Genomic DNA, 15,403 nt, shown 5'->3' on the forward strand with positions numbered 1-15,403 from the left:
TTATTCTCTCCTAAAATGCATTATTCCCTACAGTTTGAAAACCTTTGGAACACCTTGCCTCTAAATCCCTACGGAAACCTCAATTACCATGAATTTTTAAAGAAGTTCAGAGGAGAAATCCCATTAACTCCAACACAAAATGGAGTAGCTAGTAACGCAGAAAAAATAGGCAAACCAAGTTCAGCTGTTATACCTTGCCAGAGTTCATCAGGTTCACCATCTCGGATCAGACGCCCAAAAACTGCACCTTGTGTCTTAAATAAATGTAATGTAAGTGTTGTTAACTAAAGCTGTACTTTGTTGAATAAATGTTAGGTAACGATTATTTGACGTCCCCAAGATGGTAGAGACTGTATAACTGAAATGATTTCTTTGGCTGTGTAGCTTGCATTTTAACACTCTCTGGCAGCCAATGGGTTAAGCATGCCTGAGATTTGCATTCAACTATCCTGAAGATTAATTAAGCTGAGAGTTTTTCAGAAGATAGCTGAACGGGCAGACTTGATTAGACTACTGGCTTTTATCTGCCATAAAATCATTATTTATTAGTTTGATGTGTCCCTAAAGAAAAAAAAATACTCGTACAGGTGCAGTGAAAATGGAAAAAATGCGACATCGTACACTTTGCTTGCAGCTAATTATCTTCTTTTACAGATTGTTAGTCAACGACCGAGTACAGCTGCAGCGCGCTCATCGCCGCTTATAAATTGTGAAGAGCTCGAAAACAAGCTTAGAAATTATCTTCAAAAGATTTGGCAAGAAGTTCACAAGGCTTGCAGAGATCATGATCCCGAAAGGTCGGGAGAAGTCTCTGCCGCAGACTTCCTAGGTATGTGCAGGTCTAAGTTCTCTGCTCCAGGAAAACGTTGTTTCATTTTTCACCAATTTATGCAAAATACATGTCTGAGTTATTGTTTTCCTCCAAATGAACATGTTCCTCTTCTGAACTGCAATCAAAAGTTGTATTTCCAGTAAAATTGTGCTGATCTAAGAGTAAAGCAGCACCATATTATTAAAGAGACATTAAAGTCAGGTACAAACCCCAAATCCAAACGTTTTAATTAATATTTTTAAAATGAAAATTACCAAAATGTAACATTTTTCCCCACCTGTAAGTCACAATCTTTTGTGTCTCTGTATTTGGTATGTTTTTTGTGTTCTAAGACGCACATAGTAGTCTATATTTATTGTTCTGATTACACTGACAGTACTGTACTAGGGACATACATTTGAATGCGGAAGTTAGCAGCGGCTGGTTCCCTTTGTATGTTTTTGTAGCCGGATTGATTCCTGTAAAAGATCCCCACACTATGATCTGTGCACATCCAGATCTTATGATGGGGATCTTTTACAATACTCAATCCAGCTCCGAAAATATCCAAAGGGAACAAGCCGCTTCTTTCTTCTGCATTCGGATCCTCACAAAGTTTCTGAATACACGTCCCTATACTGTACAATCTTTCTGTGGGTACTTTGTATACACAAGTATAAAACTACCTTTAGGTTACAAGTATAAGTTGTAGTATGACATGTAAATATTACCTAAATGACATAAGACATTATTGTTTACACTTGGTCCCATCCCCTCTCCAATCTGCCTCATTTTACAGATACAAATATTCCAAAATCCAAACTATTCCGAAATCCAAACTTTTTCTGGTCCCAAGCATAAATATACTGTATATGCCTAAGAAAATAAGTACTATCTGTTTGTTAGCAAAATTTGCATTTGTTTTACAGTCCAGCAAGATACCCATTGAGTATGCTATCATCTTTTCTTTCACTGATTAGGACCAGATATAAATTAGCTCCTCTGCTGATCAAACAGTCACGGTGTAGCATGTTGCAGGATGTGATTTCTAAAATCTGCATTATTCACTTCAGCCTGCCTGGGGGAATTGACAAAAACATTTCCAGCTGGAACTGTGGAATTTTTACTATGTACCATTTGCTTGCAGCCATGAGATTACATTTATTTTATGTTCCCACTACGGGGCACAGGATGGCACAGACAGATTTTCATTAACCCGGTGTGCTCAAAAATAATTACACTGTACATCAGCCAGCAAAAAAATATATATAAATTACTATTTTCCAAAACAATTTACCAAGAGAAAACTATTTTGTTATTGTCAGAGCCCTCATTGTGCGTATATTGTTTATTTATTAAGTTACGCTTGTTTCCTGGCGCACAGATGGGGACATTCAGCTCATGAAAATGAGAAAACAGACGTAATTCCCTTGTTTTATTTTTTTCCAGAGAGGGTTAATCATTCTTCATATAGGCTCTACTCCCAGATAATCAAAGTCACATTCTACTGAATACTGAGATCTATTCACGGTGGATAGATATTTTACAGAGATATGTTCTGCAGACAAAGACATTTTAGCTTAGTCTTTGCAATAGTGATAGAAATCTTTATCAGCAAGACAGTGGGATAAACAAATTGTCTGCAACACAGTGAAATAGAACTGTTATAGTGACTGTCACATTGCTATTTATTAACAGTGCACTAGTTTTGTGCCGCTGAATATTAGCAGTTCCTTATAAACCCGTCCTGATAACGAGCTTCTGGGTTCAGCCACAATAACACTGTCACCTGTTTAAGGTTTACTACCCATTAACCCTAACCATATCCTTACTCAAAAAAGAGTTCCACCTATCTTAAAGGGAAATAATACTCATATGCTAAATCACTTGAAAGTACATAAATACATAAAACATCTGTACACACATTTTAACCTATTTAACGATTGCCAGGAGGGGGGGCAACTACCACTATATATATACCCTAGTAAAGTGAGTGCAGTTGCTCTACTGTATATATATATATATATATATATGTATCTCAATGTTAAAGCCCTCTGCCTGAGACCTCATATCTTTGAGCCCTTATAACTTGCAATATTTTTTTGAATATGTTTTATTAGATGTTGTTATTATGAGTCTAACTGTACTTTGTAATGTATTTTTTATGTGTTTTGTGACATTTTTTTGTTTCACAAAACTGTTAACCAAAGCTCTAAGGTCCCGCAACCCAGACGAGCGTTAACTTAAATTCAAGCGATCATGTTTACTGTAATACTAGTGAAAACCTTTAATGGACACAAACAGCTGTTATAAACCCCTATTCACTGGCGTGCAACTATTAGCGCCCCACTTGTAATCTAGCATAAAATGGGTGGAATGTTCCGATCAGCCAATAGAATGCGAGCTCAATCTGATTGGCTGATTGGATCAGCCAATCGGATTGAACTTCAATCTGATTGGCTGATTCAATCAGCCAATCAGATTTTTCCTGCCTTAATTCCGATTGACTGATAGAATCCTATCAGCCAATCGGAATTGAAGGGACGCCATCTTGGATGACGTCCCTTAAAGGAACCTTCATTCGTCGTTAGTCTTCGGGAAGAAGAGGATGGCTCCGCGTCGGCTCGTCTGAAGATGGCTCCGCTCCGGATGGATGAAGATTGAAGACGCCGCCTGGATGAAGACTTCTTTCGGATGGAAGACCTCTTCAGCGCCGCCTGGATGATGACTTCATCGGATGGAAGACTTCTTCAGCGCCCCTTGGATGATGACTTCTGCCGCTCCGGATCTCCTCTTCGGTTCCATCAGTGGTCGGCTGGCTGAAGACGACTCAAGGTAGGATGATCTTCAGGGGGTAGTGTTATGTTTATTTAAGGGGGTTTGGGTTAGATTAGGGGTATGTGGGTGGTGGGTTTTAATGTTGGGGGGGGGTTGTATTTTTATTTTACAGGCAAAAGAGCAGAATTCTTTGGGACATGCCCCGCAAAAGGCCCTTTTAAGGGCTGGTAAGGTAAAAGAGCTGGTAACTTTTTAATTTAGAATAAGGTAGGGCATTTTTTTATTTTGGGGGGGCTTTGTTATTTTATTAGGGGGCTTAGATTAGGTGTAAGTAGCTTAAAATTGTTGTAATATTTTTTAAATGTTTGTAACTTATTTTTTTTATTTTTTGTAACTTAGCTTTTTTATTTTTTGTACTTTAGTTAGTTTATTTAATTTAATTGTAGTTATTTGTAGGTAATTTATTTAATTAATTTAATGATAGTGTAGTGTTAGGTTTAATTGTAACTTAGGTTAGGATTTATTTTACAGGTAATTTTGTATTTCTTTTAGCTAGGTAGTTATTAAATATTTAATAACTATTTAATAACTATTCTAACTAGCTAAAATAAATACAAAGTTACCTGTAAAATAAATATAAATCCTAAAATAGCTACAATATAATTATTAATTATATTGTAGCTATCTTAGGCCTAGATTTAGAGTTTGGCGGTAGCCGTCAAAATCAGCGTTAGAGGCTCCTAACGCTGGTTTTAGGCTACCGCCGGTATTTGGAGTCAGTCAGGAAAGGGTCTAACGCTCACTTTTCAGCCGCGACTTTTCCATACCGCAGATCCCCTTACGTCAATTGCGTATCCTATCTTTTCAATGGGATCTTTCTAACTCCGGTATTTAGAGTCGTGGCTGAAGTGAGCGTTAGAAATCTAACGACAAAACTCCAGCCGCAGAAAAAAGTCAGTAGTTAAGAGCTTTCTGGGCTAACGCCGGTTTATAAAGCTCTCAACTACTGTGCTCTAAAGTACACTAACACCCATAAACTACCTATGTACCCCTAAACCGAGGTCCCCCCACATCGCCGACACTCGATTACATTTTTTTAACCCCTAATCTCCCGACCGCCACCTACGTTATCCTTATGTACCCCTAATCTGCTGCCCCTAACACCGCCGACCGCTATATTATATTTATTAACACCTAATCTGCCCCCCACAACGTCGCTGCCAGCTACCTACACTTATTAACCCCTAATCTGCCGTCCGCACGCCGCCGCCAGCTACATTATAGCTATGTACCCCTAATCTGCTGCCCCTAACACCGCCGACCCCTATATTATATTTATTAACCCCTAATCTGCCCCCCACAACGTCGCCTCCACCTGCCTACACTTATTAACCCCTAATCTGCCGAGCGGACCGCACCACTATTATAATAAAGTTATTAACCCCTAATCCGCCTCACTCCCGCCTCAATAACCCTATAATAAATAGTATTAACCCCTAATCTGCCCTCCCTAACATCGCCGACACCTAACTTCAAGTATTAACCCCTAATCTGCCGATCGGAGGTCACCGTTACTCTAATAAATTTTTTAACCCCTAAAGCTAATTTTAAACCTAACCCTAACACCCCCCTAAATTAAATATAATTTTATTCTAACGAAATAAATTAACTCTTATTAAATAAATTATTCCTATTTAAATCTAAATACTTACCTGTAAAATAAACCCTAATATAGCTACAATATAAATTATAATTATATTATAGCTATTTTAGGATTAATATTTATTTTACAGGTAACTTTGTATTTATTTTAACCAGGTACAATAGCTATTAAATAGTTAAGAACTATTTAATAGCTAAAATAGTTAAAATAATTACAAAATTACCTGTAAAATAAATCCTAACCTAAGTTACAATTAAACCTAACACTACACTATCAATATATAAATTAAATAAACTACCTACAATTATCTACAATTAAACCTAACACTACACTATCAATAAATTAATTAAATACAATATCTACAAATAAATACAATGAAATAAACTAACTAAAGTACAAAAAATAAAAAAGAACTAAGTTACAAAAAATAAAAAAATATTTACAAACATTAGAAAAATATTACAACAATTTTAAACTAATTACACCTACTCTAAGCCCCCTAATAAAATAACAAAGCCCCCCAAAATAAAAAAAATGCCCTACCCTATTCTAAATTACAAAAGTTCAAAGCTCTTTTACCTTACCAGCCCTGAACAGGGCCCTTTGCGGGGCATGCCCCAAAGAATTCAGCTCTTTTGCCTGTAAAAAAAACACATACAATACCCCCCCCCAACATTACAACCCACCACCCACATACCCCTAATCTAACCCAAACCCCCCTTAAATAAACCTAATACTAAGCCCCTGAAGATCTTCCTACCTTATCTTCACCATACCAGGTTCACCGATCGGTCCTCGGAAGTGTTGATCCAAGCCCAAGCGGGGGGCTGAAGAGTGACGTCCATCCTCGGGCTGAAGTCTGGATCCAAGCGGCGGCTGAAGAAATCCATCATCGGGCTGAAGTCGGAAGTCCATCATCGGGATGAAGTCTTCTATCAAGCCGCATCTTCAGTCTTCTTTTTTCTGGAGCGGAGCAGAGCCATCTTCTTCCAAGCCAACGCGGAACATCCTCTTCAACCGACGCCTACTCGCCGAATGACGGTTCCTTTAAATGACGTCATCCAAGATGGCGTCCCTCGAATTCCGATTGGCTGATAGGATTCTATCAGCCAATCGGAATTAAGGTAGGAATATTCTGATTGGCTGATGGAATCAGCCAATCAGAATCAAGTTCAATCCGATTGGCTGATCCAATCAGCCAATCAGATTGAGCTCGCATTCTATTGGCTGATCGGAACAGCCAATAGAATGCAAACTCAATCCTATCAGCCAATCGGAATTCGAGGGACGCCATCTTGGATGACGTCATTTAAAGGAACCGTCATTCGGCGAGTAGGTGTCGGTTGAAGAGGATGTTCCGCGTCGGCTTGGAAGAAGATGGCTCTGCTCCGCTCCAGAAGAAAGAAGATTGAAGATGCGGCTTGATAGAAGACTTCATCCCGATGATGGACTTCCGACTTCAGCCCGATGATGGATTTCTTCAGCCGCCGCTTGGATCCAGACTTCAGCCCGAGGATGGACGTCACTCTTCAGCCCCCCGCTTGGGCTTAGATCAACACTTCCGAGGACCGATCGGTGAACCTGGTATGGTGAAGATAAGGTAGGAAGATCTTCAGGGGCTTAGTGTTAGGTTTATTTAAGGGGGGTTTGGGTTAGATTAGGGGTATGTGGGTGGTGGGTTGTAATGTTGGGGGGGGTATTGTATGTGTTTTTTTTACAGGCAAAAGAGATGAATTCTTTGGGGCATGCCCCGCAAAGGGCCCTGTTCAGGGCTAGTAAGGTAAAAGAGCTTTGAACTTTTGTAATTTAGAATAGGGTAGTGCATTTTTTTATTTTTGGGGGGCTTTGTTATTTTATTAGGGGGCTTAGAGTAGGTGTAATTAGCTTAAAATTGTTGTAATATTTTTCTGATGTTTGTAAATATTTTTTTATTTTTTGTAACTTAGTTCTTTTTTATTTTTTGTACTTTAGTTAGTTTATTTCATTGTATTTATTTGTAGATATTGTATTTAATTAATGTATTGATAGTGTAGTGTTAGGTTTAATTGTAGGTAATTGTAGGTATTTTATTTAATTAATTTATTGATAGTGTAGTGTTAGGTTTAATTGTAACTTAGGTTAGGATTTATTTTACAGGTAATTTTGTAATTATTTTAACTATTTTAGCTATTAAATAGTTCTTAACTATTTAATAGCTATTGTACCTGGTTAAAATAAATACAAAGTTACCTGTAAAATAAATATAAATCCTAAAATAGCTATAATATAATTATAATTTATATTGTAGCTATATTAGGATTTATTTTACAGGTAAGTATTTAGCTTTAAATAGGAATAATTTATTTAATAAGAGTTAATTAATTTCGTTAGATTTAAATTATATTTAACTTAGGGGGGTGTTAGTGTTAGGGTTAGACTTAGCTTTAGGTGTTAATACATTTATTAGAATAGCGGTGAGCTCCAGTCGGCAGATTAGGGGTTAATGTTTGAAGTTAGGTGTCGGCGATGTTAGGGAGGGCAGATTAGGGGTTAATACTATTTATTATAGGGTTAGTGAGGCGGATTAGGGGTTAATAACTTTATTATAATAGCGGTGCGGTCCGCTCGGCAGATTAGGGGTTAATAAGTGTAGGCAGGTGGAGGCGACGTTGGGGGCGGCAGATTAGGGGTTAATAAATATAATATAGGGGTCGGCGGTGTTAGGGGCAGCAGATTAGGGGTACATAGGGATAATGTAAGTAGCGGCGGTTTACGGAGCGGCAGATTAGGGGTTAATAATAATATGCAGGGGTCAGCGATAGCAGGGGCGGCAGAATAGGGGTTAATAAGTGTAAGTTTAGGGGTGTTTAGACTCTGGGTACATGTTAGGGTGTTAGGTGCAGACGTAGGAAGTGTTTCCCCATAGCAAACAATGGGGCTGCGTTAGGAGCTGAACGCGGCTTTTTTGCAGGTGTTAGGTTTTTTTTCAGCTCAAACAGCCCCATTGTTTTCTATGGGGGAATCGTGCACGAGCACGTTTTTTAAGCTGGCCGCGTCCGTAAGCACCGCTGGTATCGAGAGTTGAAGTTGCGTTAAATATGCTCTATGCTCCTTTTTTGGAGCCTAACGCAGCCATTCTGTGAACTCTCAATACCAGCGGTATTTAAAAGGTGCGGCCAGAAAAAAGCATGCGTAGCTAACGCACCCCTTTGGCCGCAGAACTCTAAATCTAGGCGTTAGGGTTTATTTTACAGGTAAGTATTTAGTTTTAAATAGGAATAATTTATTAAAGTATAGTGTAGTGTTAGGTGTAATTGTAACTTAGGTTAGTTTTTTTATTTTACAGGTAAATTTCTCTTTATTTTAGCTAGGTAAGCTATTAAATAGTTAATAACTATTTAATAGCTATTGTACCTAGTTAAAATAAATTGAAAGTTGCCTGTAAAATAAAAATAAATCCTAAAATAGCTACAATGTAATTATTATTTATATTGTAGCTATATTAGGGTTTATTTTAAAGGTAAGTATTTAGTTTTAAATAGGATTAATTTATTTAATAAGAGAAATATTTTTTAGATTTATTTAATTAATATTTAAGTTAGGGGGGTGTTAGGGTTAGTGTTAGACTTAGGTTTAGGGGTTAATAATTTTATTACAGTGGCGGCGGTGTAGGGGGGGCAGGATAGGGGTTAATAACTTTATTATAGGTGGCGACGGTATAGGGGGGGCAGGGGTTAATAGGTATAATGTAGGTGGCGGCGGGGTCCGGGAGCGGCGGTTTAGGGGTTAACATATTTATTATAGTGGCGGTGGTTTAGGGGGTAATAACTTTATTTAGTTGTGGCGGTGTAGGGGGGGACAGATTAGGGGTGTTTAGACTCGGGGTACATGTTAGGGTGTTAGGTGTAGACGTTTACCATAGGAATCAATGGGATGTCTGGCAGCAACGAACATGAACTTTCGCTATGGTCAGACTCCCATTGATTCCTATGGGATCCGCAGCCTCCAGGGCGGCGGTTTGAAAACCAGGTAAAAGTGCCGAGCGTACCTGCTAGTTTTTTGATAACTAGCAAAAGTAGTCAGATTGTGCCGCACTTGTGTGCAGAACATCTGTAGTAACGTAAGCATCGATCTGTGTCGGACTGAGTCCGGCGGATCGAAGCTTACGTCACTAAATTCTACTTTTGCCGGGCAGCAGGGCTTGATAACTAAGGCGAATCAGCCTCGCCACAAATACGCTGCGGAATTCCAGCGTATTTGAGGTTGATGGCTTGATAACTAGGGGCCATAGAATCATTTTGTATCTTTCAGTAAATCCTCTTTACTCCAGAATTATAAGGGCAAACTTTTTAGTACCTGCTACCCACCACACCCAAACCACCTCCCCTCCATATAATAATAAGACTTCTAGATTAGGAGGATTAACTATGCGTTTTTTCTTGCCTATACTGCAACCCTAACTACTCCTTTAGTATTTAGTCTTACAGAATAACATAATATTGACCCTACCTACCCTACCCAGCTCAGCAAGACTAATGTAATTCATAAAATTTCTGAGGTGTGTAATATACACCATGGTTCTATTGTACATGACACATTGAATGTTATAGTATCAATATCTTTCTAGCTTGATATGCCTTTAGAATATTGTACCTTGAATCATCTGTATGTATTGGCATGTAATATTGTTGTGTAGATTAACTGTAATTCTTGATATATTGTTTACTGCTGCCTGTTTATGCCATTGTAATGTCTGTCTAAACACCTCAATAAAAAAAATAAAAAATAACCTTACAAGCTACCTGATTAACCCGTTCACTGCCGGGAATAATAGAAGTGTGGTGCGCAGCTGCAATTAGTGGCCTTCTAATTACCAGAAACCAATGGCAAAGACATATATGTCTGCTATTTCTGAACAAAGGGGATTCCAGAGAAACGTTTACAATCATTTGTGTCATGATTGCAAAAGCGGTATGTAAATAGTTTCAGTGAGAAAACTAAAGTTTGTGAAATAGTTAATGATTTTTTTTATATGATCGCATTTGGCGGTGAAATGGTGGCATGAAATTAAGTTCTTCTCTTAAATTGCCGCTAGCAAAGGAGTTAATCACTTTCCCAGCATAGTCTATGTTTATTGTTCTCCAGTCGAATATACAAAACAAGACCTCTACATTCCACTTTCTTGCTTTGGGTCTAGTTTAGTGCTCCCTCCTATTTATCTATTTTTTTTAAAAGCAATTCTGATTGGTCTAAAGATCACTCAATTTCTACAGTGATCACACCTACTACAGTTCTAACTGGTTAATCTTTTAACCACACAGGATTGCTTTGGAAGCTACTGCAATTTAAACAGGAGGGACCATCAAGCTAAGCCTCAAGCTGGTCTGAAACAGACTGAAGATAGGCTATGCTGTTGACTAAGGACGTTAAACAACCTTAAGGTTTTTATTTTACAAGTATTGAGGATTTGTGGTAGAGAGGTTGTTTCTAGTGTAACTGTGATGGGTGTTGCTCAAGGTTAAGATAGCTGCAATGTGGTGGGGGACATTGCAATATGTCTAAGACTGAGCTCCTTCTAATCCCCCCCCTCTAATTCTAACCCGGTTCCTAACTTTTCAATCACTGTTGGTGACACCACTATCTCCCCATCACCCCAAGTCCGCTGCCTAGGAGTTACACTTGACTCCAATCTGTCCTTCATACCCCACATCCAATTGCTCTCTTCCTCCTGTCGCAACCACCTACGCAATATCTCCAAAATTCATCCGTTTCTTAATGCTGAAACTACTAAACAGCTAATCCACTCCCTGGTAATCTCCCGACTTGACAACTGTAATAACCTACTAACTGGCCTCCCTCTCTCCCGCCTCTCCCCTCTTCAATCCATCCTAAATGCCTCTGCTAGGCTAATGCACCTCTCCCGACGCTCTGTATCTGCTGCACCTCTCTGCGAGTCCCTTCACTGGCTACCCATCCACAGTAGAATTAAATTCAAAATTCTCATCCTGACCTACAAAGCCCTTACCAACGCAGTCCCCCCCCCTACCTGTCCTCACTCATCAACAAATACACTCCAGCCCGCCCCCTAAGATCCAACAATGCCCTTCTCCTTGCATCTTCTACCATCACCTCCTCCCATGCTAGGCTACAGGACTTCTCTCGTGCGGCACCAACCATCTGGAATGCACTTCCTAGAGCTGTCAGACTCTCCCCTAACCTTTCCTCCTTTAAACGCTCCCTAAAGACCTTTCTGTTCAGGGAAGCTTATTAGCCAACTCAGTAACAAATTAATTTCACTTGCCTAATTGCTGCCCTCATATAACTCCACACTAACATCATTCTCACCTTTGCAGTCCCCACCTCCTGTTTCTCACCCTCCTACCCATCTAGATTGTAAGTTCCCACGGGAACAGGGCCCTCAATTCTCCCTGTATTTGTTTGTTAAACTTTGTCTGGTGTCTTTTGTATTGTATTGTACTGTACTTTTATTTTTGTACCCATGGACAGCGCTGCGGAATCTGTTGGTGCTTTATAAATAAATAATAATAATAATGTGTAGGTAGTTTTTTTATTGGTAATAGGTTACTAGGGTTCTTGGGGTTTAACTCAGACCCAAATTCGTGACACCTCATAAATGTTGAGGAGGTAGTATGAGACAGAAATGATATATTTCCAAAGACACTTAGAAACACTTGAAAAAAAATTATAAAGTCTTACTTACCCCCTATGGCATTAGCCAGAAAAATATATCCAAAGGCACTTAGACATATACCGCTAGATTTAGAGTTTTGTCGGTAAAAAGCCGCGTAGCTAACGCTGCTTTTTTCCCCAACGCACCCTTCCAACAACGCTGGTATTTAGAGTTGTCTGAGGGGCTGCGTTAGGCTCAAAAAAGGGTGCGTTGAGCCTAACTTAGCTCCACTTCAACCCTCAATACCAGCGTTGCTTACGGTAGCAGTAAGCTGGGAAAACGTGCTCGTGCACGATATCCCCATAGGAAACAATGGGGCTGAGCTGGCTGAAAAAAAAACTAACACCTGCAAAAAAGCAGCGTTCAGCTCCTAACGCAGCCCCATTGTTTCCTATGGGGAAACACTTTCTAAGTCTGCACCTAACACCCTAACATGAACCCCGAGTCTAAACACCCCTAACCTTACACTTATTAACCCCTAATCTGCCGCCCCCGCTATCGTTGACCCCTGCATATTATTATTAACCCCTAATCTGCCGCTCCGGACACCGCCGCAACCTACATTATCCCTATGAACCCCTAATCTGCTGCCCCTAACATCGCCGACCCCTATATTATATTTATTAACCCCTAATCTGCCCCCCCCCAACGTCGCCACTACCTAACTACACTTATTAACCCCTAATCTGCCGACCGGACTTCGCCACCACTATAATAAATGTATTAACCCCTAAACCGCCACACTCCTGCCTCGCAAACACTAGAATAAATTGTATTAACCCTAATCTGCCCTCCCTAACATCGCCGCCACCTACCTACAATTATTAACCCCTAATCTCTCGTCCGCACCGTCGCCGCTACTATAATACATTTATTAACCTCTAAACCTAACGCTAACCCTAACACCCCCCTAACATAAATATAATTTAAATTAAACAAAATAATATTCCTAACATTAACTAAATTAATCCTATTTAAAACTAAATACTTACCTATAAAATAAACCCTAATATAGCTACAATATAACTAATAATTACATTGTAGCTATTTTAGGATTTATATTTATTTTACAGGCAACTTTGTATTTATTTGAACTAGGTACACTAGCTATTAAATAGTTAAGAACTATTTAATAGCTACCTAGTTAAAATAAATACAAAATAACCTGTAAAATAAATCCTAACCTAAGTTACAATTAAACCTAACACTACACTATCAATAAATTAATTAAATAAATTACCTACAATTAGCTAAATTAAAATACAATAAAATAAACTATTCTATAATACAAAAAAAAAACACTAAATTACAAAAAATAAAAAAGAATTACAAGCAGTTTAAACTAATTACACCTAATCTAAGCCCCCTAATAAAATAAGGGGCTTTTTGCGGGGCATTGCCTCAAAGTAATCAGCTCTTTTGCATGAAAATAAAAATACAATACCCCCACCAACATTACAACCCACCACCAACATATCCCTACTCTAACCCACCCAACCCCCCTTAAAAAAACCTATCACTAACCCCCTGAAGATCTCCCTACCTTGAGTCGTCTTCACCCAGCTGAGCCGAATTCTTCATCCAAGCGGAACAAGAAGATGTCCTCCATCCGGTAGAAGTCTTCATCCAAGCGGCAAAGAAGAGGTCTTCCATCCGGGCGATGTCTTCTTCCAAGCGGAATCTTCTATCTTCTTTCTTCCGGATCCATCTTCATCCCGCCGACGGGGAACATCCTCCTTCCCTGACGGACTAACAATGAATGAAGGTTCCTTTAAAGGACGTCATCCAAGATGGCGTCCCTTCAATTCCGATTGGCTGATAGAATTCTATCAGCCAATCGTTATTAAGGTAGAAAAAATCTGATTGGCTGATGCAATCAGCCAATCAGATAGAAGTTCAATCCCATTGATTGATCCAATCAGCCAATCGTATTGAACTCGCATTCTATTGGCTGATCGGAACAGCAAATAGAATGTGAGTTCAATACGAAATTTGGGTGTCCCAAATTGTTCTATGGATATTAGGGACAGAGTGCCAGAATCTGTGACTGTCCCAAAAATGTAAGATGCTGATCACTTCAATGTGAAGGATCTGGTATTACAGAGACATGAAACCCAACATGATTCATGATTCTGATAGAAAATAAAATTTTAAACAACTATCCGATTTACTTCTATTTTCTAATTTGCTTAGTTATCTTGATATCATTTTTTGAAAAATATACCTAGGTAGGCTCAAAAGCCTGTATCTAGCTGCCGATTGGTGGTTGCACATATATATACCTCTTTTCATTGGCTTACTGATGTGTTCAGCTAGCTCCTAGAAGTGCATTGTGACTCCCTCAATAAAAAATACCAAGAGAATGAAGCAAAATTGTAAATAGAAGTAAATTGGAAAGGTGTTTAAAAATGATGTTCTATCTGAATCTTAAAAGAAAAATGTGGCGTTTTATAACCCTTTAACTGTAATTGCTGTGAGTTTATGCACAACATATCCCTATGGACAGATTGTTTGTTTGCTGCAAAACCCCACTCACCAGAGGAGCCAAGCCGGACATAAGACAACTGGACTTGCCTCTGTCATTGTATTAATATTATCTACATTGTTTGGCTTCAACAGAAAACAAAAGACAAGAAACTGCAAGCTAGGAACAACCTAGAAACTGTGCCTAAATTACAGGGAAAGGGGACAAAATAAGCAATGGAAATGTATCGCTCCTGCTGTTTCCAGCCAGAACTTGTCACTTTCTTAGAATAAGGGCTGAGTAAAAGCAGAAGTTAGCGCATCTTTGTTTTCAGTGGTTGCGATCAATGCAGATTTTGATTGGATGCCAATACAAATGATGGTATCAACCACTTTTGATTGGATGCATGGCCATGCTTAAAAAACACTAGGGAGCAGGGCTGAGTGCAGGTAGATTAGATACAGATATAGGGGGCGATTTATCAAGTCTAAAGACCGCTGATCTATAACTTGTCCTCCTGCTCTAAGGCCACGGACAGAAATCAAGATGATCGAATAAGAACTGCTGGTGCAATGATAAATGCTGACAGCGTATGCTGTCGGCATTTATCAATGTGCAGCGGACATGATACGCTACATCGTATCATGTCTGCTCGCACTATGTTAAATATACCCCTTATAGGGGACTTTTTAACTACAATTAGTTGCATCAAATTATACTTACAAGTATTCTACAAACAGGGGCCTGTTATATGATCATTTTAAAGCATACCTCCGAACATTTGTTGCTAGGAATTCAGGACTCGGGCGGTTCGAGGGGAGCCATGTTAGGAGGGGCTGAATCATGAGCACGTCTGACGATTGGGCATGTCTGAAAGATTTTTGGACCTATCTGGTGGTTTGTGGGTGGTGTTATTGAGAATTCTCCAAACCGGGACATGTGGCTGTCTCAGAGGGACAGAGGTCAGAATTTTTTTATAAAAGTAAATTGTAATGCTCTTTATTTAGAGAATTCTCT

At 39.1% G+C, this 15,403-nt stretch overlaps 1 protein-coding gene across 1 annotated transcript in view; it reads left to right on the plus strand.

The window, feature by feature from the left end:
* EFCAB6 (EF-hand calcium binding domain 6) overlaps positions 1–15,403 on the plus strand; it is a 423,875-nt gene that overhangs the window by 394,445 nt on the left and 14,027 nt on the right. The window contains exons 26-27 of the mRNA XM_053719700.1: positions 34–270; positions 655–829. Of these exons, the coding sequence (XP_053575675.1) occupies positions 34–270; positions 655–829 (412 nt within the window). The remainder of the gene's footprint in view (positions 1–33; positions 271–654; positions 830–15,403) is intronic.

The sequence above is a fragment of the Bombina bombina genome, chromosome 6 (assembly GCF_027579735.1).
Source record: "Bombina bombina isolate aBomBom1 chromosome 6, aBomBom1.pri, whole genome shotgun sequence".
Lineage (NCBI taxonomy): Eukaryota > Metazoa > Chordata > Amphibia > Anura > Bombinatoridae > Bombina > Bombina bombina.